Here is a 24771-nt window from a genome sequence, read left to right on the forward strand (position 1 = left end):
TCTCGATATATGAAAAAAAAATCTTACTATTAATTGCTTATAATTTTTTCATTTTTTAATGTGCTAATAAATGCTTCGAATACATTTTTCTACACATTTCGAATCCAATGAGGTAAGAAATAAGTTTCTGGGGTAGAGCGGCATCCATTTCGGCTGATTATATCTCATTTTTTGTATGAAACTGCGATATCCATATAAATTTGTTTAGCAGGCATGACTTACATACTACCTTATACAATAATCATCATTTAGTAATCCGAAGTCTGTAGTGAGTATGCAAATAAACACATTTCCCAAAATGTACATTAGTATAATGTTCGTAGTAGCGAAGGAATACAACATAAATTATAATAATATATGTACTTGTATATACTATGCGCTGGTCATGGTCATAATGGTCAGCTGTTCATCGTAACATCTCGTACAACAACTGTATCTATTTTTTGTAACCTTAATTTACTTTTTTTCTCATACATCGGACCACGACAAAGAGCTGAGATCTTCCAAATTGTTTTGGTTTTTTTTTCGTCTAATACTCTGCGGAGTATCCATTCGGTAAAGTCAGGTGTAACAGAATATTAAATACTGTCCATTTTCCACTGTACCATACGGTAGTCGCCATTAAAAACCCATTGTCCAAGAAACGCATGTATTTAGTAACCACTCATTCATCTGTACTTACGTGTAACGCTGCAATTTTTATTACCTAACGCTTATGAAACTAGTAACTAACAAGTATTACGAGCAGTAACCATCGGTTACCCTTTCTTGCTAATCACAAGTTAACTAGTATAATAGGTAAAATTACCGGCAGTTATTTTCACGGGTCGTCACTCAGTCATTTGACGTATTCGTAACGTTATGTTTCTTTGATCGCAACATTTAGTATCCTTGCGTCTTCAAAAGCTGGCGCGCGCGTCGATAATGCCGGCGGAACATTGATACGTTCGGAAATTTTAAAAGTTTTACGAGAGCAAGTTACAGCAAAATTGTCATGATACGACCTAGTTGCGTTAGAGCCTAAGATTTGAGGCAGATGGCCAGTAATCTGGTCTAATGGTATTAAACTTAATTATTATTTTGCTGACCGTTATTAATAAACATAATAAAAACCAGCGTTTATAAGTGGTTATCGGATTATAAAATCTCTTGAGTGAATATAAAGAACACGTAGTGATTCGTGTTTTAAAAACTAAACAAAAATGTCTAACGTTCCATTAGTTCGTAAAGCGATCGCTGGCGCCGCTCGACACTCATCAATCCCTACCAATGAAAACAACCCCTTAGTGCTCCAGCCTGCGCAGGAGAGCCAATGGACCCCCGCGGCTTTGGAAAGGGCTGGATCTACCCTAAAGGCTCTCAATCGAATGGCCAAGCGTCCGCCCGTGCATATACTGTTTGAAGATATTAACTATACCGTGAGTTCACACAAAGGTAAGTTAAGTAGATTCCCGAATATATATTATCGATATCTTCAAATCAAGGGTCTTACACATCTGTGAAGTACATTATCGCCACTAGGTCTGGTAGTATTTAATAAACTATTAAGATTACGTTTGTTTGAAGTTTTAAAAGTAAATCATCAATACCTTTATTTGCTCTTCAGTGTAATAGTATCAAGTGTGTAGTGGTATATAATTAAGTAAATTTTAATAAATTATTGTAATCGGTTAACGAAGTGCTTTACCATATCCCGTATCTTTCTCTTATTTAAGAGGGGGCCTAAAGCCGAAGAAAACAAAAGATATGGAGCGCCACGCGCAAGCGGCGGAAAATTTGACGATCGCGCGGGTTTTAACGTTTTACCTCAATAAATAACTCTGAAACTATACTTCTGATTAAAATTTTGCTCGTCTAATCTTTTGGCTATAACACTAGCTATTAAATTATATTAGCTATGTTAAAATTAATCCTTTCCCAAAATTACTTGCCAGCTTATATAATTATAGTCTTGATTAATGATTTTAATGAAGTATATTATTTTAATTTAGTAATTAAAATATAAGTGTGGAAATACTGTAAGTAACATTTCGTTGGTATATTATTCATAATGAGAACGGTTAAAATGTAGTTACGGCAGCGGAAGACGTCACTTTTAGACGTAATAAACCCGTTCCGGTCCGTGCTCGCTGAAATTATTTGCGTTACAAGTGTACAACAAAATATTTATTTCTGTTATCGTTTAGTAGCTATCTAGATACGGTAAAAGTTTTAAATGCATTTTCAAGCAGGTCTTTTTTATAATTTGTGGTTACCAAACTACATAATAAAATTAGGGCTGAATGGGATAATCAATGCCAAGATGTCGTAAACCGATAAAAATAAAAGCACAGTCTATAAGGCTATTAAAATCGCTGCAGGCTTATCTTGGTCTAACTCTTTAAGTATTGATACATTTCTTGAGAAACCTCAATAGGTACATATTAAAAAATTTATACAAATTGACTCGTTTTATTTCTAAACGTAATCAATTGATTATACCTACAGCGACACGATATTAATTTTCCTCAAGCATATATGTTTTTCCCTAAGCAACTCAATAATTTTTATTCCAATTAGTCTTAATCTATTGTATACAAAGTAGACCTTATGCCAGTATGAATAATGGTTACCAATAGTCAGTTGTTATTATTGCCTACATTAACTCAAATACCGGTTATCTCCACAGACATACTACCTACCTGTATCCTTTCGCTATTAACACAATTATTAAATTCAAAGGTTACGTTAAGACGATGACAGTTAAATTATAGAGAAAATTCATTTAATGTAGTTTAAAAAACAGTTTCTCACACATGTCAATTATTGGTCATAAGGAAATTAAGGCATTACGATAAATAACAGCTAAGACATACAGACAAGTAGATATAGTACATTTCATACAGTAGATTAAAGACATCAAGTCGACATTATAATAAACATTAAAATCTTGTTTTTTACGTCAAATATCCGAAGGTCACGAATCCAGTAAAACACCTTTTCTCAGCAATACATTCGAAGCCTCGGAAAACAAATAAATCACACACAATAAATCGGGATCACAATTATTAAATAAAAAGAGAAAACTCTTAAAATAAAATTACCACTTACATGAAAAATACATTTCATAAAAATAATCTAACACGCTCAAAAATTCATTCTCACTTTGACGAAAGTGCCTACCATAAAGCACACTCGACATAAAAGTCCGTTAGTACAAGTGTCAAGTGAGCTCCGAATAACGAAGCTGACGGCCGCAGAGCGCTTCGCAGTTTGCGAGGCCACTACGCGGTTTGAGGGCTACACTGGAAAACGAAAAATTAAAAAAAAGCATATTTATTTAAACTTTATTGCACAAATTTACGCAAAAATTGTACAAATGGCGAACTTGAGGCATTCTCTACCAGTCAACCATTGGGCTAAACAAGGACAGTTGAGTCAAAAACTGCATGATTAAGCTAATAACGTTTTAATAAAATATGAAATTGCGTATTTTGATTTCGTATTATAATATATTAAAAAATATACTAGTGGCTCTGTGAGCTGTAGACCTCGCGAGCATAGCTTATTGGGACCGTGCACGATGACAGCGCCACACAAAGGTTTGATCAACCAACAATACAAAGATTTTAATTTATTAAAAAAAAATACGAAGTTTAAGTGAAAAAAAAAATACAAAAAGTTATGTCTTACTGGGGATCGAACCCAGACTTTCTGTGTGCAAACAAAAAAAAGCGATTGTTTACAAAATGCGCCATGATAGTTCTTAGCTAAGCTGACGAAATTCGGCTACTCATTCTCGAGTACAAACTAAATATCTAAATACCGCCTAAACCAGCAATACAATTTTTCTGCATTTTTTGCCATTTACTATGTAAATATGTCTCAAAAAGAAAATACTCTTATGATATCGATACGACTATTTGTTTAAGCGCGAGGTATCACAACTCCTCCATTTTTGAAAATTTCCAAAAACGGGATCGACAAAAAAAAATTATTTACTCATAGAATCTGGTCACAAAATTTCACAAGAATCGGTTGAGAATTGTGACCTGTAGAGGAGAACATCCGGACATACAAAAGCAAAATGCCCGAGTCAAGACGTAGACCTTCGCTACGCTTCGGTCAATAATAATACTATAATCAAAAATAGCGTAAGTAATCAATTTTTATAAAAAAACAACCCGATCGCACGAGTGCGGTAATTAGCACTTTACGTAAGTAGGTACCCGCGTCGAACATTTTAAGGGCCATATAATATGTACTGTAAAACATTGTAAGATACACGCGCAAATAAGAAATTCGCAATTTGTATCGATTTAAAACACTGCCTTCGATTGTGTTATAATTTTTCATTGAGAATTTATTCAATCAATACTATAATATCAAACGTCTATGAAATTATGACGTAGGTATTAAATAACACTTGCACTGCGTGTGCTGTCAAAATCATTGCAGACTTATCTTGGTCTAACTCTAACAATTATGGCACGTGGTTTTCCTCCACATAAAATAAATAATTAAATGAAAACATGGCCAAAGAGAAGCCCATCAGGTTTCGAGTGTCATTGAATGGGAACAACTTTAGTTTTAGTGGGCCACACATAACTAATGAATAAAGTTTGCCCATCCAACACCCTTAGCTCGAGTGTTTGAGTTTCCAACATGGGCCCTAGCGGTTATCCAAAGCACGTAGTTATTTTGTGCACAGTCATAATGGAAGGATACATTATTTTTACCTATACACAAAATGAGGATCATTTATTAGTTAAATGATCTAAATTCTAGACTCCTAAAATACGAGTAGGTACTATTGTGCGAAACATATGCGACTTGGAGTCCTATTACACCGTTGGCTACTAACATGATGTTTATAACTTAAGTGGTAATTAAAAAGCATAACTAAATAAACATGTTTTCTTAAACTAACTAATGATTTCCCACCGACAAGGGCACATCAGACATGCTAACGATAGTTGCCAAGGCAAAGGTCGATATGTTTGATATATAAACAACTAATAATGCATATATTAGCAGTTGATTCAACGACCTTAATGATACGAGAATGTATAATACTCTTTTTAAGGGCACAAGATGCTTCGGTTTGGTCCAGAACTAGTTTTGAATTACCTAATTTATTCAATGCCTTTATTTTTAGGTAAGCCATCTCGCGAATTTTTTTATTTTAATTTGGTGCAATTTCAAAATTACTGAATTCATAAAAAAAAGCACAGGCACTAGTGCAAGATCTTAGGATTACGTTGCCGAGCGGACTCCAAGCTCCTTACGCTAGGAGGATGATGAGTCAATAAATAACAAACCTATCTTTAAATTTACTAAAATAGGCATAATATATACTTAGAATTTTCCTTATATAAGGAAGTAGCTATGTTTTACAAATACGTAGTTCAATGGTTCTCCTACGAAAAATTTGAACTGTGGGTTTGGTTACGTTTAAACGTGGTTCCTTCTCTACCTTGTTTTTTTTTTTAAATTATAACCTGATTATACATATATTTTTACGTTTTATACGAAGATAATAATTAATTATGCCAACACAGGGTACACACATGCAAGCCTTTGACAACAGTTATTCAACAGAATGATTTCCTCTACCTATAGTAATGTTGGTACCAAAACGACGCACTTTCAAAACGAATGAGGATTCATACATTTCTAATTTCCGTCTCGTTAATGATTTTCGTTTCAAAAACGCATTAAACTGGTGACACCATTACCGCTAACGACTTTTTAAGCAATCTTTCTAAAACGTAAATTGTTACCTCCATTTGAAGTGGAGTTGTAAAACCGCAGGCACTCGTGCTGCCTCTTCATCATTAAGTAGAACGGGGTGTTGCAATTCTTTCATAAAAAAAGATACCCTGAGAAGTAGGAATAAGAATCAATTTGGTACCTAAGGACGTTAAATGAAAACTCTCCAAGCAAAGGATTAATTTATATTCCGAAAGTATGGTTAGGTACTCGTAAAAAATCGCAATTGTTGAAAAAAATTACAATTTTAATTTTCTTTTCTTTATGAGATATTCTTATATTATAAAAACAATCTGAAAATGTGGTTAATTATATTATTACCGGGTGCGGACTGTAACAGGAGCAATAAATTTAACTGTAGGCTGCCCTCCTCCTCCTCAAACTGATCAATATTTGTTCAGAAACTTTTAAAAATAACTTGTTTTTATTTTTAATACACGTTTAAGTTTGTATTGACGCAATTTATTACAACATTTGTTTTGTTTAAAGCGTGACAAGTAACGTCAATCACAATGATGCTAGTGTACGTACATTGAAGGCAATATTAATATGCTGTTTGGCCCGAGGGTTAACTGGTAGAGAATGCCTTCTGGCATTAAGTTCGCCTTCTGTACAATTTTTTTGTGCAATAAAGTTTATATAAATAAATATTTTATTATTTTGTATGAACAATAGTCTAGCGGAATCATAATTTTTAAAAGTTGTAAGTCAAAAGTTTTATTGTTTGAGGAGAGTATAATATACATTTTAATTATTTGTTCGTATTACAGACCACACCGGGTATATAAGTATATACAACAGCATAATTATGGTTACAATCGATCAGTTGTAGACATAAATGCTGACGTAAAATATGATCATTAAATACATTTAAATAACTGGATATCAAATGCAACTAAATGAAAATCATACAAAGAATAACACCATTACCGCTCGGCTATTGCATTCGGTACAATTGTTGGCGGTTCTAAGAATGATTCTCCGTAGGATGGGCGCCTGTTCACGAATTTGTCATGGCCCAACGCAACTGCAGGGTCCGCTGGATCAGTTAGTTGCTACTAATGTCGCTCGGTTTCTAGTACAGAGTACAGCCTACGATTAACGCCTAGCCTACTGCCTACATAATCTTTTTAATGTTTTAGATGAAATAAAGGATTTTTATACCGTAATTATTTTTAGTGCTAAATCTGATTTATGCGCCTTTTGTTAGGTTTAATAAAAATATTAGGTACCGTAAATTATTTTTAGTACTAAATCTGATGTATGCGCCTTTTGTTAGGTTTAATAAAAATAGTAGGTACCGTAAATTATTCGTAATAAAACTTATATGTATATTTATTCGGCGGACTATAGAAAACACAGGAGTGGAAGGATAATTATTATGCTTCTCTTGACACATTATTTACCACAGCAAGAAAAGAATAATTAAAAAAATGGCCAAACTCGAAGCAGAATGGCACCCTAAGGGTCACGTACGGCCATGCAAATTTTTCATTTTTTAAACTTATTTCTTTAGATTGAGTGTTGATTGACCTTCTTAAAGTTTTCCTCAGATCTTAGGTTAGGTTTTAGGTTTTTCTTAGATTAGCCTGTTAGTAAAGAATTATATTCTGTGTTTTTTCATAAAATTTAGGCTCAGTAGTTTCGGAGGGAATGGAGATAAATGTAAAATAGATATCTAATCCCAGATATTATGTTTTAATAAATATAATATTATTTTCACATCACACCCGTTTATTTATTTGATTCGTCACACTTACACGTCACACTATGTGCAGTTCGCAAAGCATTTTTAGAGTTCCGTAGCCAAATGGCAAAAAACGGAACCCTTATGGATTCGTCATGTCTGTCTGTCCGTCTGTCCGTCCGTATGTCAGAGCCACTTTTCTCCGAAACTATAAGAACTATACTGTTGAAACTTAGTAAGTAGATGTATTCTGTGAACCGCATTAAGATTTGCACACAAAAATACAATAAATTTTGGGGGTTCCCCATACAACTGAAACTTAAAGTTTTTTTTTTTCATCAAACCCATACGTGTGGGATATCTATGGATAGGTCTTCAAAAATGATATTGAGGTTTCTAATATCATTTTTTTCTAAACTGAATAGTTTGCGCGAGAGACACTTTCAAAGTGGTAAAATGTGTGTCCCCCCCCCCCTGTAACTTCTAAAATAAGAGAATGATAAAACTAAAAAAATATATGATGTACATTACCATGCAATAAACTTCCACCGAAAATTGGTTTGAACGAGATCTAGTAAGTAGTTTTTTTAATACGTCATAAATCCCCTAAATACGGAACCCTTCATGGGCGAGTCCGACTCGCACTTGGCCGCTTTTTTTATTTTCTCATTTAAGCTCCATATTTAAATTTTAATTATTTCCGTGTGTGACTGTGTGTGGGTGTGTGAAGATTAGGTACTAGAATTATTTAGAGTAGTACATATGTACAACAATATTGTTTAATGTGCGCTAACCCATAACTGTCTCATAACACCGAATACCATTAAATTAATTTTATAGACTTACATTACCAGTTTCGTGACGTTAGAGGTCGAAAACCAGTTATTAGTAGTTTGACTACCAACGGCGCGAATCCTACATGCCTTACAAATGGCACAAATTCCCTATCCTTTTATCCTCGACAATTAATATTAGTCATCATTTGATTAGCGTCGTAGATTAAAATCAGATTTTATTTTTTTATTTTAGATTAGAGAGAACCTTTATGGGAAAAAAATAAGTTAAACGATCTCAACTTTTTTAGTGTGAGGTACCTGTAATAAAATAAGGTTATGTGTCTTTTCTGCGGGCATCATAAAATAAATGGAATTTTATTTTATTACATTATATCCTACATGTAAGACGCCCGTTTTCCCTGTACACTTTTGGTGCAAATGGTCTATTATCATTTTTAAATTTTTAAATAACTTATAATAAATTAATAAATGCCTCTAAATGGATGTAACTACAAAAACATGTTTACTTACTAAAGAATTGAGATGTTTACAACCTTGTAGGAAACGTTAATGTGTAAATGAAATGCCAATCAAATTTTTATTACCCGAGGGTATTATCAAGCAACTCGTCAAGTCGTCTGATAGCCTGTGACGATGACGTGACTACCGTATGTCTGACTTTTGTTTATGTTTATGTCGCAGGGAAATGATCAAAACAGAGATTTGAACAAATCTCTAAGGGATATGATCAAATCACGCAGGATGTTAAAATGGCAAATCCATATCATCATTTCCCTAGAAAAATTCAGTCATTTGACCAAATCACTGACTCTGTTTAGTGAAACTACAAAATCGGGCAATAAACGCGAAGCGCTTTTTCATTTCACTAGATTTGTTTAGGAATTTGACAAAATCCCTAACCACGGCAGTAAGTTGACGAAACGAACTCAAAAAGTCAACTAGTTTTATCATTTCGCTAAACAGGTTTAGTGAAATGATAAAGTCTCAACTGGAAGATGGTATATGGTGATTTGATTAAATCTCTGAACGGTTTAGTGAAATGACGAAAGCAAGTACAGAATACAACAGTTTACTCTCTACAGTTAAGCGATTTGATCAAATCTCTGACTAGAATAAATGATTTTTTTGAAAATATCGGCTGAAAAAAAGACTTCTCTGCACAAATTCAAAGAGTTGCTAATCAAATCAAGCATATTGGTGGACATTCCTAAGGTAGACAGAGGTCCATTAGATGGAAGTAATGTACCGGGGATCGTTTTAAATATTAAAAATAATCTGTATCAAATCGGTACATCTGTCGGCATCATAAAAGACTGGCTGTCTTAAAACGCACTACAGCCAACCACAACGTCATTTACTGCAACAGTTCCCTCTACGAAGTACAGTCTACGTGAAATTGCAGCTAAGTTATGTTTAAAATAACTGCTGTCTATGTTTTCCTAATAATTATCTGGTGCTTTATTTCGTGCACGGTGTGAAATAATTAATTTGAAGTAGAGGAAAGTACTCAATTAAAATTACGTTTACGCACTTGTAGCTTCGTTTTTCATTACCGTCAAAACTGTCAACTTTACCATCAGAAGGTAACTTTACCATAGTCTATTGTAGTAAGAAAGTATGGTATAATTATAATAATTAAAAAGACAATCCCTCTTAATAATTAATTATTATGTTTCAGTTTACAACCACCTATTCTTGTATTCGATTAAAATAGCTGGTTTAATAAACAACTTTGATACCCACAGTACTATTGACATTTTATTTTACCATTTCACTTAATCTAGTCAGAGATTTGATCAAATAGCTTAACTGTAGAGAGTAAACTGTTGTATTCTGTACTTGCTTTCGTCATTTCACTAAACCGTTCAGAGATTTAATCAAATCACCATATATCATCTTCCAGTTGAGACTTTATCATTTCACTAAACCTGTTTAGCGAAATGATAAAACTAGTTGACTTTTTAAGTTCGTTTCGTCAACTTACTGTCGTTGTTAGGGATTTTGTCAAATTCCTAAACAAATCTAGTGAAATGAAAAAGCGTTTCGCGTTTATTGGCCGATTTTGTCTTTTCACTAAACAGAGTCAGTGATTTGTTCAAATGACTGAATTTTTCTAGGGAAATGATGATATGGATTCGCCATTTTAACATCCTGCGTGATTTGATCATATCCCTTAGAGATTTGTTCAAATCTCTGTTTTGATCATTTCCCTGCGACATTTACACTAAAGTGGATATTGTCACCGTTCTACCGTTTGAAATAGGCCACTGGGGTCACTCTATTTTTTGCGTCATTTGCGTCACTGAAACCAAACTGTAGTTATAGATGAGTAATAGATAGATTGGTTAGTATATTTGGCTACGCGCTACGCGTAACCAAAATTAATTTATAACATTGGCATTTTAATACGCAAATAAACTCACGGGCGAAGGATGGTTTAATAGTTATATTTATTATATAAACATAACATTAAAGCGAGCTATAAATACATTTAGGAAGTCTCGATAACAAACCTGTTCATCGATTTAACATAATTAGATGTTTTAAGATTAAATAAACTGATGAATACGGTGTTTTAAACATTCTCTTTAATTTTGACTTTACAAAGCAATAATGTAATGAGATACTACATTCTATAGAGCTCAGTGTCCTATTTTCATTTATTCTTCACAAAATCTCTAGTTTTATCAATAGACCCTACTTTGTCGACAAGCTACAGAACAAAACAAACATTGAAATGAAACGCTAGTTTGCAACTCACAGCGCGAACGTTTTAACAAATTTTCGATACCTATTCAGTTCAGGTGCAGCGCCAATGACACGAATCACCTAAACGGCGGAAAACGTCCCCAATACTGGCCTGCAGCAGTGCACCTGACGTTTTCTGACCGGTCGAGTCAAGTTCCATTTTCATATAACTATTTTACTTAGCTAAACTCTAATATAGCCGTTTACATAAAAACAATAAACAGTATTTTTTATACATATATACATAGGTACTAATTTAGAATTCTCTGCAGAACTATAACTAAACATACTCGAACTACATATATGTGGGCCTCGGCCTCCCGAGGCCTTGCTAAGTATTTATCAAATTTTGTCAAGTTTAGTATAACAAATTTTAGCATATACCAGTTACATATAAAAATATATATAATTTTATCTCCAGAGAAAGAAAAAGTTTTTGCTATTATAAATTCGGAAGGCGCTACCCGCTAGGTATTAGTAAAAATAGGTTCTTTAAAAATATTTCAAATATTTCAAATTAAGGTCAAACTAAGGTCATTTAGTCGTCAATTATGTTGTCAGTAAAGTAGACAAGTTTTATTCTTAATAATGAAATTGGCTTCCATTTTCACATTTATTTATGCTGTGTTATAATTTATAATATATTTGACATCAAGTTCATGTACGTACAAATTGATAGTACCTCTCTGTGGAATACAGTTTCCACAATATTGGTTCTAAAATGGTGTACCGCCTAGTTTAAGTAAATCGAGTTTAACTTAGTGCCTGGTGGCAACACTACGTTCAACCCTAACTTTTAGGGGCGCTCGCGGGTTGCGTTACGAAAATGGAGCAACTAATTAAATTTTATTTAAACTGAAATTTAATGGAAAATTTTCGTGCACTCTTAATTGGAGTGAAATTGGAGAATAATAGCCAGCCAATTGGGAATTGGAGCTTGCTAAGCTATCTAATAGAACAGCTATCATCGTTTCAGAGTTAGTAAATATGTAGGTATATATGTATTTAAAATTTTCTGAATAAAATCCAATTCAGTGACTTGTTGCATATAAGCATGGCTTAAGGGGCCCACTGATTAACAGTCCGCCGAACGGTATCGGTCTGTCAGTTAGAACCAAAAAGTTGACAGTTCCGAACAACTGACAAGCCGATACCGTCCTGCGGACTGTTAATCAATGGGCCCCTTAACAGGCCAATTCGAACGTGCACCTGACATCAAACCTATATTAGAATGAGATTGTAATCATACCAGTTCCTTTCACTCAGACTTGTCCGCTCAAGTATTAGTGCGAGCGAGACGCCCGCACGAATGATTCCAATATCATTCTAGGGTGATATTAGATGTCAGATGCACGTTCGAATTGGCCTGATAACCGTGTCTTATAATTTTATTAAGACACTATTATACTGCTATTCTAAACTAGTAGATAATACGTTTAGAAAAGATGAGCGGTAGGTAGTCAGGTAGTCTTCAAACATATCAGTTGGTAACCCAATAGGATAATATTTTATTTTTCCTTTTTGAAGTCGGTTTTTTTTTTGTAAAGAGTTTTATGTCACGTGTGTTCGTTAAAAAAGACAATATACAAGAGACATTAGCTGCATTAGACACAGCGCTGGAGGTGGCCTAGCGGTAAGAGCGTGCGACTTGCAATCGCGGAGGTCGCGGATTCGAACCCCGGCTCATACCAATGAGTTTTTCGGAACTTATGTACGAAATATCATTTGATATTTACCAGTCGCTTTTCGATGAAGGAAAACATCGTGAGGAAACCGGACTAATCCCAATACCCTTTAGGTTAAGTTTACCCTCTGGGTTGGAAGGTCGAAGGTCGCCAATTACTGGGATTAGTTGCCAAGCTGACCCCAGGCTCTCTTGAGCCGTGGCAAAATGCCGGGAAAACGCGAGGAAGATGATGATGATGATACAAGAGACATTAGCTAAGTTTTATGAATGGGTTAGAGTTTATCGTGTAGTAAAATGAAATGAAATCGCGGAAGCGTTCCGGATTGTTCCTATAGACTACCATCCCACCGTACCTATGTAGAGATCGGACTGGACTAGACAGTGGAGTTTAAAAAAATTATTACATGGTTTTTTTACATCACACCCTTTTCGGTCATCAGAATATTGTAAATACATACAAATATTATTCAGTATCCAAAAAGGTATAAAATGTTACGCTATTCAAACCTATTCCAAGTATTCCAACTCGCAGGATGCCCGCTCTAGCTCATTAAACTTAGTACTTACGACTGTTATCAAACTAAGCAAATCAAGGGTGAACGTAATGAGGTTTTATTTAATTTCACTGTGCTGAAGTTATAGTTTCCATTTGTATTACCTACTTGGAATACTAAACATAAACTAGCATAATAACTCGTAACTAGACTACTACTTGCAGTACCTACTAAAACAGCAGACTATTATCTTTATAATTAGTCCAGCTTTGTTCGTGATCGTAAACTTACATTTTACAGGTAGCTACTCATTTCTTTTAATTAACACATTCAGTGCCAGCGCGAGCTTGCGTTACGAGCGTAGCCGATAACATGACACAACCCGTATGTAGAGAAAAGCGCTTACCACAGAACATATTAAAGAGGTTAGAAAGGCTATCGCGCGCAGTTAGTATCGGAAGCGTGGTGAATGGATACGCCTCCTTTAGACAAATTTGATGTCTGGCTTCTTAATCTGAACGTTATTGTGGCGCAAAAAGGCATGTTTGCTTCGTTTTCGGTCAGCGCGGGCGAGTAGCATGCGAGCGTTTGCTCAAAACCGACGGCGACACGTACCCTGCTCGCATCGCCATTCTAACTTGTTCTGTGGCGCTTACGAACAGAGAACCCGCCTAGCGGGTGGCTCGAACGCTTACACGAATAAACTCGACTAATCAATAATCATTTATAACTTGAGATCACATACCAAACGAACATAATAATTATTTGTACGTGAAATTTCTAGTCTAGTCTAGAAACTTCACTTCAAAGTTCACCAAAATGTTGGTTCAATTTAATTAAAATTAGTCTGATTCTCCAATAATTTAGTTTGTTATTTACGTAAGCTCAGTTTAGACCGAAGAATGTTTAGGTGAACAGACAGGCGGAAAGCGGGATTACAGAAAGCTCGTTTAAACTTGAAAATGTTGGCTAAGCTGCATACAAAAAGGAAGAACATTTATAGTTTGTCAAAGGACATTATAAGCTAAATGTATTAGGTAATATTCAAAACTTTTATAGGATCGTTACTGGATTTTGGTTTTAAATTAGGCACATACCTACGTCCAATTCAGATCTATTTATTTTAATTACACGGTAAAAACATTTTCTATAGGATGTTTTTCTATATATTTTCTATATAACACATTTAGCTAATAGGAAATTCATACAACTTAGAGAGAGGCTGATGAAACGAATCATGAATCAATAAATCAAATACCGTTACTGCATAAATAACCTTTCAATCATTTATCTCTGTCACAGAATAAATAACAGTACTAAGTACAGAAGACTCACTCTCTAACAAAACGCGTCTGTTACGATCAGCACAGATATGTCCGCTAGGTGGCGACAGCGCCACGCGCGGCTTATGGCTTTCCCCAATATTGGGACCGAACCTTTGAGTATATAGCCTAAGGAGATGTGATACACGGGCGACCCCCTCCGGCAAAGTACGTTGGTCAACTGTTCAAACACGTTATATAAAACTACTTGAAGTCGCTTCACCGCCATTTTGCATCGTTCCGTGTCGCGAGACGTTTCTCTTAAAAAATGGTGACTAGTGCAGTATTATCGTGTAAAAGGCGATCTGATAGCTCAAATTCGCAACAAGATCGCGTTTCCTATCATAAATACTTATTTATGATAGGAAACGCGCGCGTTTGCGATTGAATGATTCATTCAATCATTCAAATGTTGAGTCGCTTTTTTGACTTTGTCACATCCCTTAAGACCGATTCGTCCCCGTACCACTGTATTCATGTTTACATTTTTCTGTCGTTTATGTATCGCAACGGTTTTTTCTTTAACAACATAAACAACAGAAAAATGTAAACATGAATACAGTGGTACGGGGACGAATCGGTCTTAAGGGATGTGACAAAGTCAAAAAAGCGACTCAACATTTGAATGATTGAATGAATCATTCATTCATTCAATCACTGCAGTTTGTTTAATATAGCTGATCAAGCAAATAATGTCAGTAAAAAAAGGCGCGAAATTCAAATTTTCTATGGGACGATATCCCTATGTATCAGCCCGGAAAACCCGCGGGCGACAGTTCATTCCACAGTTTAGCTGTGCGTGTACACAAATACAGACAGCCATACATACAAACAATCATTTTATTGGCTACCTAATATCTTCAATGTACAGAATTTTCATTTTTACAATTTTATAATAAATAGTATAAGACAATTCAGTTCATTCATCAAACTGATTTGACTCATTCTTTAGATGTGACCCATCACTATCATGTTCGTATGTATGCTGCATAGTTATGTGAAAACTCTGTCTGTGTGCGTGTAATTTTTGATGTGTTGAATTTTTTTGTAGTGTGCGTTTGTCGCAACAACAAAATCTGTGTCTGTTGAGTTACTTATCTTTTGGTGGTGTGCTGTAGGTGTTTACCTCGCCCCCCGCTTAAAGTGGCGAAAAAATTTGTTCGAAGAGTTTACGTTATCACATCTCCTTAGGCTATATACTCAAAGGCAGGGATCGGAACCGGTTTTTTGCAAAAACTTCGAAATAACCATATTTTTCGAATTATTTTATACTCGAAATGTAGGACTCAGTTGTGTGTTTAGGTAACGACTTCGTATTATTAGATTGCCCAATTAGAAATGAAGTAATTAGCAAAGAACGAAAAAATACCGTTTCCGTTCCCATACAAAAAATACCGGTATCCGATCCCTGCTCAAAGGACCGAACGGATGCACTTTTAGCTACCTGTAGCAAAGCGACGAAATCGCGGAGTGAGACACGCCTGTCTCTGTCCAAATTTAGTAACAACTTCCAAAAAAGGTAAATATAATTACCAATATAAGTTTTATCGGTTTGACGGCTATCGCCCCAGCACAAAGGCTGAGAAATGAAAATCCAGCAAAACTAAAAACAAACTGTGAGCGGTCATTGTTAGATATGAAATAATTAAAACGCAGGCGCGCGCGCTTGCAGAATGATACGCTAGACGCAGCTTTGAAACGAAGAGTTAAATATACTTCCCGGACCCCGTAATATTTGGTAAGAAATAAATGAGACTTACACTGACAGATAAACAAACCCTGTCTCCTCTGGAGTCTTTCGAGTGTATCTAAATAACTCACAAAAAAATCACACATAATCTGTGTATAAACTGCTTAAAATAAACAAAACTAAAATAGTGTGTTTCGGTACAATCAATGTACGAGTACCGGTTCAATCAACCCAAACCAAATTTATTTCAACAAATGTACAGTGTACAACAAGTAAAACAAACATACCTAACTATTATGAGCGATCCTTTCACATGTGCTAAAGCAACTCTCAAGAAATGCATAACAAATCCCAATGCCTACATATTTAGATTATATTAAAAGACGGCGATTACAGAATTAATGGAAACAACTAGTTGCAAAATATTTTTTTATAAATTATAACTAAGCACTTCCAGAAGTCGAAATTCTGCGCGAATCCCAATTTCATATCGATATGCAATTTGGCAGTTGCAGTGCCAGTGCAGGGAAGCGATATTCTAGCATTCTGGCGAGAATGCGACGAACGTGAGAACTTTGTATTTGTGATTTGTAACATATTTCCACGTTGCCTTCTTTCATTACTTTATAATACCTATTCTCAAAGCTTCACAGAAAACATCAGAAACTGAAAAACGCCATTGCTGCCATACCTAATATGTTAGTGACATCCACCACAATATGTGTTTCGAATCAAGTTTACGACCACCGACGACCGGTCTGGCCTAGTACATAGTTAGTGACCAGGGCTTTAAATACCGTTAAAAAGTTGGTATCGTTACCACAAGGTGACAGATCTAACGTTAAGTTCTAACTAACGTTAGACCAGGTACCGTTAGTTATACTACTCTTTACCGGTAACAAAATGGTAACGTTAGCAGCTGTCAATTTGAGCTAACGTTAAGTCATAGGTATCGATACACCATTTTTAACGTTAGTAGGTAACGTTAACAGCTGCTTATTTACCGTTTGATTCACTGATAGATGCCATCATCGTTGACAATCGAGCGAATGTTCATTCACTCTCAAGCAGAGATGGGCATTTCGTAATTGATTCCTGGTTCCACGATTACTCGAAATTACTTTGTAATCTGATTACCGATTCCCAGATTACTTTGTAATCTAACAATACCGAATTACTAAGTACTTACACCTCCAATTAAGGAATCAGGAATCACCTTTTCTAATATTACAATTACTAGTAATTGGAATCAATGTCGATTCCTCATTACAGGAATGCATTACTTGATTCCTTTCAGATTACATTTCGTACTACTACTATCAAAAGTACATTTCGATAGTAGATATGTTGTTGATGTTGGCTTAATCCAATGATATTATATAACCATAGATAGGTTATACTCATACTTGAGGAGCACAAAAAATACTTCCATATTTATTTCTGAGCCTACGAAGAAATCTGTTATTTTTGATTAATTTTCTCATTCCATCCATCTTTGTCATACTCGTTGTTAAACATAAGCTCATCTCTTTCTATTTCGGTGTGCGGGAGCGCGTTAGCACGTGCACATTCCTCGCTTGTCCAGTCGCGACTAAAGGCAACTTGTCCAATTTGTCACAAGGTAAGCGCTTCAATTTTGAAACGCCTATAACCTATCTTGAGTTATAAATCATTGGCTTAAAAGATATAGATGCACCTTATTTGAATCAGGTGTGCAGATTTCGAAAATGACCATTTTGGAATCCAAGATGGCGACCATGCAGTATGTCATAAAAGTCGTCATGGATGTCGTTTTATACATTTCAGGGAGTGATACGATAGGTTGTTCAGTGTGTGTGGTTCTGAAGATGAACGAAAATTTTATTATTTTTGCGCTACGAAGCACTGTTTAGGAGATACAGCCCTATAAAGATTTTTCTCTCTTTTTCTTCTTTTTATTCGTTTTTAGGGTTCCGTAGCCAAATGGCAAAAAACGGAACCCTTATGGATTCGTCATGTCTGTCTGTCCGTCCGTACGTCACAGCCACATTTTTCCAAAACTATAAGAACTATACTGTTGAAACTTGGTAAGTAGATGTATTCTGAGAACCGCATTAAGATTTTCACACAAAAATAGAAAAAAAAAACAATAAATTTTGGGGGTTCCCCATACTTAGAAGTCTTAGAACTGCACTCAAAAATTTTTTTTTCATCAAACCCATGTACGTGTGCGGTATCTATGGATAGGTCTTCAAAAATGATAATGAGGTTTCTAATATCATTTTTTTCTAAACTGAATAGTTTGCGCGAGAGACACTTCCAAAGTGGTAAAATGTGTGTCCCCCCTCCCCCCTGTAACTTCTAAAATAAAAGAATGTTAAAACTAAAAAAAATTACATTACTATGCAAACTTCCACCGAAAATTGGTTTGAACGAGATCTAGAAAGTAGTATTTTTTAATACGTCATAAATCGTAAACCGCAATTTTATTATGTTACTTGCTGCTACGGAACCCTTCATGGGCGAGTCCGACTCGCACTTGGCTGCTTTTTTTAATTTCCATTTCACAGATATTTGTGACACACCTTCGTGGCATTCAGCCATTAAAGTGGTAACACACTGTCGCACCGCGCCGCGGCCTCGGAGCGTCGCACCCATGGGTGAGATCGAGAAAGAGATATATGTTTCTCTTTCTCGCTCTCACTTATGGGTGCGACGCTCTAGGGTCGCGGTGCGGTGCGATGGTGTGTTACCACTTTAAAAAATATATAGGCAGTATTTGGTTTATGGTATGATTTCTTTTTTTTCATCTTTATAGGGCTGTATATCCTAAACCGTACGTCGTAGCGCAAAAATAATCAAATATTCATTCCCCTTTATGAAACTCCTCTAAGTCATATTTAAAAAACACAAAAAAAGAAAAAAAAGAAAGAAAAATATTTATAGGGCTGTATCTCCTAAACCGTGCGTCGTTGCGCAAAAATAATAAAATGTTCGTTCCTCTGTACGAAACCCCTAAATAATATAAAAAAAAAACAAAAAGAAGAAAAAAAAAACTTTATAATGCTGTATCTCCTAAAGTGTCCTAAACCGTACGTCGTAGCGCAAAAGTAATCAAACTTTCGTTCCCCTTTAGGAAACCCCTTAATAACATTTAAAAAACACAAGAAAAGAAAAAAGCTAATAAATAGAAGAAAAAAAGGAAAGAAAAATCTTTATAGGGCTGGATCTCCTAAACCGTGCCTCGTAGCGCAAAAAAATTAAAAATTTCGTTCCTCTTCAGCACCACACGCCGAACAACCTATCACATTAGGACATTATTATTATTTCACATTGCATGTAATAATGTCTCAAATAAGAATTTAAGTTTCACCATTCTAGATTTACATAAAGAATAATGACATAAGACTATGAACTCTAACTACTAGAATTAAAGTTTAGTTTTACTAACGTACCTACATAATTATCTTTAATCGAATTTAATTGAATCGTTTTTACAAGCAAGCAGTAACATCAATAAATAGGTGTCTCATTTAATATAATCCGACTAAATTACATTTCAGCAACACCTCCATATTTCACAAAATAAATCAAGACATTATCCAACCTATATAATCTTGACGTATATTATATCAAAGACGCCTGTACCTAATATAAACCGACCAAGTAACGAATTAGCTATACCATCATATTTAACAAAGTAATTTATGACGTTTTGCAACCTTCTTATTTTGGCAAATATATTCCGACACAGCCGGGTGGTATTCTATCTGTCCAATCTCGGTCCAATGTGTATTTGCGTCTCACATTTTGCTTAATGAGAGAGTGAGACGCAATGCATATTGGACAAAGATCTTAAACAAGTAGAATACCACCTCTTTCATTTGATAAACATAAAGAATAATGACAAAAGACTATGAACTCTAACTACTAGAATTAAAGTTGAGTTTTACTAACGTACATAATTATCTTTAATGTATTTTGACTGATTCTATTTCAATTTGACAGAAGCCCTGCCGTATTTATGGTCAATAAGGTCTACTGGCCTTAAAATTGTGTATGAAATTACAAGCAAATATCAGCTTAAAGAATGATAGTGTTAACGTTAGTTTATAATGTGAATTGGGTAACGTTAACAAGCCCTGCAATAAAAAGTAAAATTACCGGTAAAATTAACGTTAACTAGCTAACGTTATAATAATGTTAAGTTATCAAGTATCGTTACCATTTACTACCGGTAATAAGGTATTTTTATGATTTTAACGTTAAGTAACGTTACTTTATAATGTGAATTGGTAACGTTAACAAGCCCTGTTAGTGACACTAGTGACCCTGCGTATGAAGCCGATGGTCCCGGGTTCGAATCCCGATAAGGGCATTTATTTGTGTGATGAACACAGTTATTTCTTCCTGAGTTATGGCTGTTTTCTGTGTATATTTATAAGTGTTTATATACTACGAGATACCATCGTTATCGTTTTCTGAGTACACACAACACAAGCCTTCTTGAGCACACAGTGGGGCTTAGTCAATTTGTGTAAGAAAATGTCCTATCTAGTGATTCTAGTATTCAGAGTTTAAATCCCGACGGTGCCTGAAATGTTCATTTTATGTTTATATTGAATGAAAAGTATAAAAAAGTAAGTAAAAAAAAGCGCTGGTGGCCTAGCCTGCGAGTAAGAGCGTGCGACTTGCAATCCGGAGGTCGCGGGTTCGAACCCCGGCTCGTACCAATGAGTTTTTCGGAACTTATGTACGAAATATCATTTAATATTTACCAGTCGCTTTTCGGTGAAGGAAAACATCGTGAGGAAACCGGACTAATCCCAATACGAGCCTAGTTTACCTTCTGGGTTGGAAGGTCAGATGGCAGTCGCTTTCGTAAAAACTAGTGCCCACGCCAATTACTGGGATTAGTTGCCAAGCGGACCCCAGGCTCCCATGAGCCGTGGCAAAATGCCAGGACAACGCGAGGAAGATGATGATTGAATGAAAAGTATGTTTTATAATGTTATCTCTTATGTAATTTACTCTTACCCTGTAACCTCAATGTATCAATTGAAAATAGCCTGATTTTGGTTGGAGGAACACTTTAGCTGTGGTGATAAGTCACCATTGCTACTTTCTGGAAATAAACATTCGATACGTATTATAAACGTCTTTATTAATAACCAATGTTATTATTTGAAGAAAAAAAACTAGTAATAAAATACTGCTGAGTATAACTATAATAATATAGTATTACCTACAGTTTGTAAAGTTGTAATCTGCTTGGATCATTAATAAAATGTTGCAGTTTAACTCCTTGCTACTTATTGGATTATTATGTACTTATTGTAGCTAACTGCACTAATGTTAGTGATTATAAAGTCTTTAAGGTTTTTCTACTCGTCGACTTTATTCATAGTTGAATTAAATTGAAATTGAAAATATTTATTCCAGATTTACATCCATATTTGTTAGTATAACTTAGGAAGTAATGATAATTTTTGTACATAACATAATACTACAACTATATGTATGTACCTAAACTATTTTCTAAATTTAAGAAATCCTATAACTTGGCGAATCCAATGCGCTAGTATAGGATTCTCAAACCTCTCTGCAATGACCTCCAGAATGCTGTTGGTTGGTACTGCCCCTAAGCCTGCCCATTATCGAGACGATTCTCTTCCGCATGACCGCGTGAAAATCAAGAGTTCGCATAAGACGGGCCCCGCCTGAACTATACTGACTTCATTCCGAAGAGAACTAAACGACGAGCTTTTCAAATAAAAAGCTTGAGGAAAAGAAGCTCGTTGCAATTTTTTTCTCTATTCTTTTATCCATTGAGATAGTTACCTAATTTTGTTTATTTATTTAGGAAATATCTAACTCTAATTTAAAATCTTAAGACGATAAATAGTGTACAACCGCTTCTCCATACAAACGTAGTTCCTATTTTCCTCCCATTATATAAAATATTTAGATTATATTATAAAAAAATATTTTTTTTTCTCCTGCCTTAATTAGGTCTAATTTCCAATTCTAGTAAAACACAATAAGTAATTAGTCAAAAAATAATGCACAAACAGAAATAGTCTGAGTTTTTACGCGTTTATCGATGCCGCTTAAACCAATACAAACGGTTGATGGAACCAACACGATAAAAAAGGCTGAAAACTGGTTACCAGTTAGAATTTTGCACAGCTAGTATTTTTCAGTTACGCACTGTTTCGTGTTCGGGACAATAGACCCGAGCATGAACGTTGTAGAATCGACAGCAGACCCACTTCTATTTTTAAAGTATTTGGAGTGTGCAAATTTTTAAAATGTAGTAGGTATGTTCCATAACATATGTCTTAAACTACCTATTCGTATTTTTTAAACATGTGTCAAGAAATCGTTTCACAGTGATTTTAGTTCGAGTAAAACATAAGTAGGCAAACACTCCTGCCGCTTGGTAGATTCCCCTTTTGATATTCTAATGTTTTCGACATTAATATTGTAATGTTAAATCCATATCAAATAGAGTAGCATTTTGAATGTTTTAAGAGCTGTGTTTGACACGTTATTGATTAATGATTCATGTGTTTAATGCTCAGAATTAGCAGGTAGTTTTATATCTTTTATTATACTCCTACAGATACCTGTACAATTTCTATCTTACTGAAATGTTAAGACTAGGTATTAATTAATAACCTATACAATTGAAAGCATTTAATTAAAACGTCAAATTCGTCTCACCCAGCCTCAAAGATTCTTCGTTAACTTTTGTTTGCGACCGTTAATTAGGGACTAATTAAAGTAATTAATCAGACTTCAATTATAATATTGTAGCCTGTATTTGTTACAATGGTTATTCATCTTCTTTTCTTTGTAATTACATGAATAGCGATTAAAGAAGATTAAGAAAATGGTTTTTTAATATTTTAAGTGTATGGTTTTGAAGTAAATTTATTTTCCTGTTCCATTTGTTCCGTGGCCTATTCGTAATTGCATCGGTACTTAATGACTTATCTCTTAAAATTAGACCAAGTCACCAAGTAAACTGCCGATCCTTTTCTAAATGATTTCAACTATTAAAATATAATTTTGTCTTGAGTCATATATATGATAAGCCTTGCATTCCAACTGAAATGATCGGCATATCACATACATTTGACACACCGGGAATTTCAAATAGTTAAACACTTTTAGACTATGTTTAAAGCATTTGCAATTTATGATTCAGAGACCAATAAGGATAACTAAATTACATAATTTATATATCAAAATGTATTTCTTGGTTCCTGTTCAGATCGAAAATAATAATAACACGGAAAATATACCTGTGTTTTCAACATGATTTGTTTCTACCTAATTGCGGCAGTGTGATTGATTTGACCAAGTTTTAATTGGAAGTTATTTATGTTTATTTTGTCATATTTTCTGTATGCATGTTCCTAGATTTAAGATATTTTCAAACATAATGTAGTATTGTTATTGAATAAATAAATGAATGATAGAATTTCCGCTCTACAATAAACTATATATATTTAAGAATGTTCGTATAGTTTTGATATAGCTAGATGGTTTAAAATTTAAGCGATAAATGTTCGCCCCAAAAAGACATTCGCCATTCTTGTGACCTTGTGACGTCATTATAGCAGGGCCGTCGTAACAAAGAAATGTCGAATGTGAAGTACAAATTATATAACGTCAACTCTTATCAATTGGAAACTAATTATTTCTTCATTGGATTAAGCGCAACAACATACCGTTCAACGGGTTACGTGATATTAATTAGATTTGGTCATGTGAAGTGGTTCGAAAACAGAACAGAGACAGTTATCACTCCAATGAGCATCCCAGTTCTAAGAGACTAGCTTTATAGTGTTCAAAGTGGCCTGTGAGGCAAACTTCTCTAATATAAGAGTGTTCAGTAGAGATAAGGCAATTGAATTGTAATAGGGATGTTGATAGGTACATGTTAAATTTTTTAACTAAATCTGGTTAAATAGATTAAAAAAGCGGCCAAGTGCGAGTCGGATTCACCCATGCAGGGTTTTAGGCATTTAGGGGATTTATGACGTATTAAAAAAAACTAACTAGATCTCGTTCAAACCAATTTTCGGTGGAAGTTTGCATGGTAATGTACATTATATATTTTTTTTTAATTTTATCATTCTCTTATTTTAGAAGTTACAGGGGGGAGGGGACACACATTTTACCACTTTGGAAGTGTCTCTCCCGCAAACTATTCAGTTTAGAAAAATATGCAATTAGAAACCTCAGTATCATTTTTGAAGACCTATCCATAGATACCCCACGCATATGGGTTTGAAGAAAAAAAAATTAGTTTCAGTTCTAAGCATGAACCCCCAAAATTTATTGTTTTTTTTTTCTATTTTTGTGTGAAAATCTTAATGCGGTTCACAGAATACATCTACTTACCAAGTTCCAACAGTATAGTTCTTATAGTTTCGGAAAAAAGTGGCTGTGACATACACGGACAGACAGACGGACAGACATGACGAATCTATAAGGGTTCCGTTTTTTGCCATTTGGCTACGGGACCCTAAAAATGAGCACTATGTTTTAAAATTTATGTTTATTGTAACTTCCAAAAAGGAAACAATAACAGTACCTTCGATT

The 24771-nt window shown here is 34.7% G+C and overlaps 1 protein-coding gene across 1 annotated transcript in view; it reads left to right on the forward strand.

The window, feature by feature from the left end:
- The first annotated feature begins 1152 nt into the window (after positions 1 to 1152).
- Positions 1153 to 24771, forward strand: part of LOC134649195 (ATP-binding cassette subfamily G member 4-like) — a 103531-nt gene continuing 79912 nt past the window's right edge. The window contains exon 1 of the mRNA XM_063503917.1: positions 1153 to 1434. Within this exon, the coding sequence (XP_063359987.1) occupies positions 1203 to 1434 (232 nt within the window). The 5' untranslated portion in view covers positions 1153 to 1202. The remainder of the gene's footprint in view (positions 1435 to 24771) is intronic.

This window comes from Cydia amplana, chromosome 1, assembly GCF_948474715.1.
Source record: "Cydia amplana chromosome 1, ilCydAmpl1.1, whole genome shotgun sequence".
Taxonomy (NCBI): Eukaryota; Metazoa; Arthropoda; class Insecta; order Lepidoptera; family Tortricidae; genus Cydia; species Cydia amplana.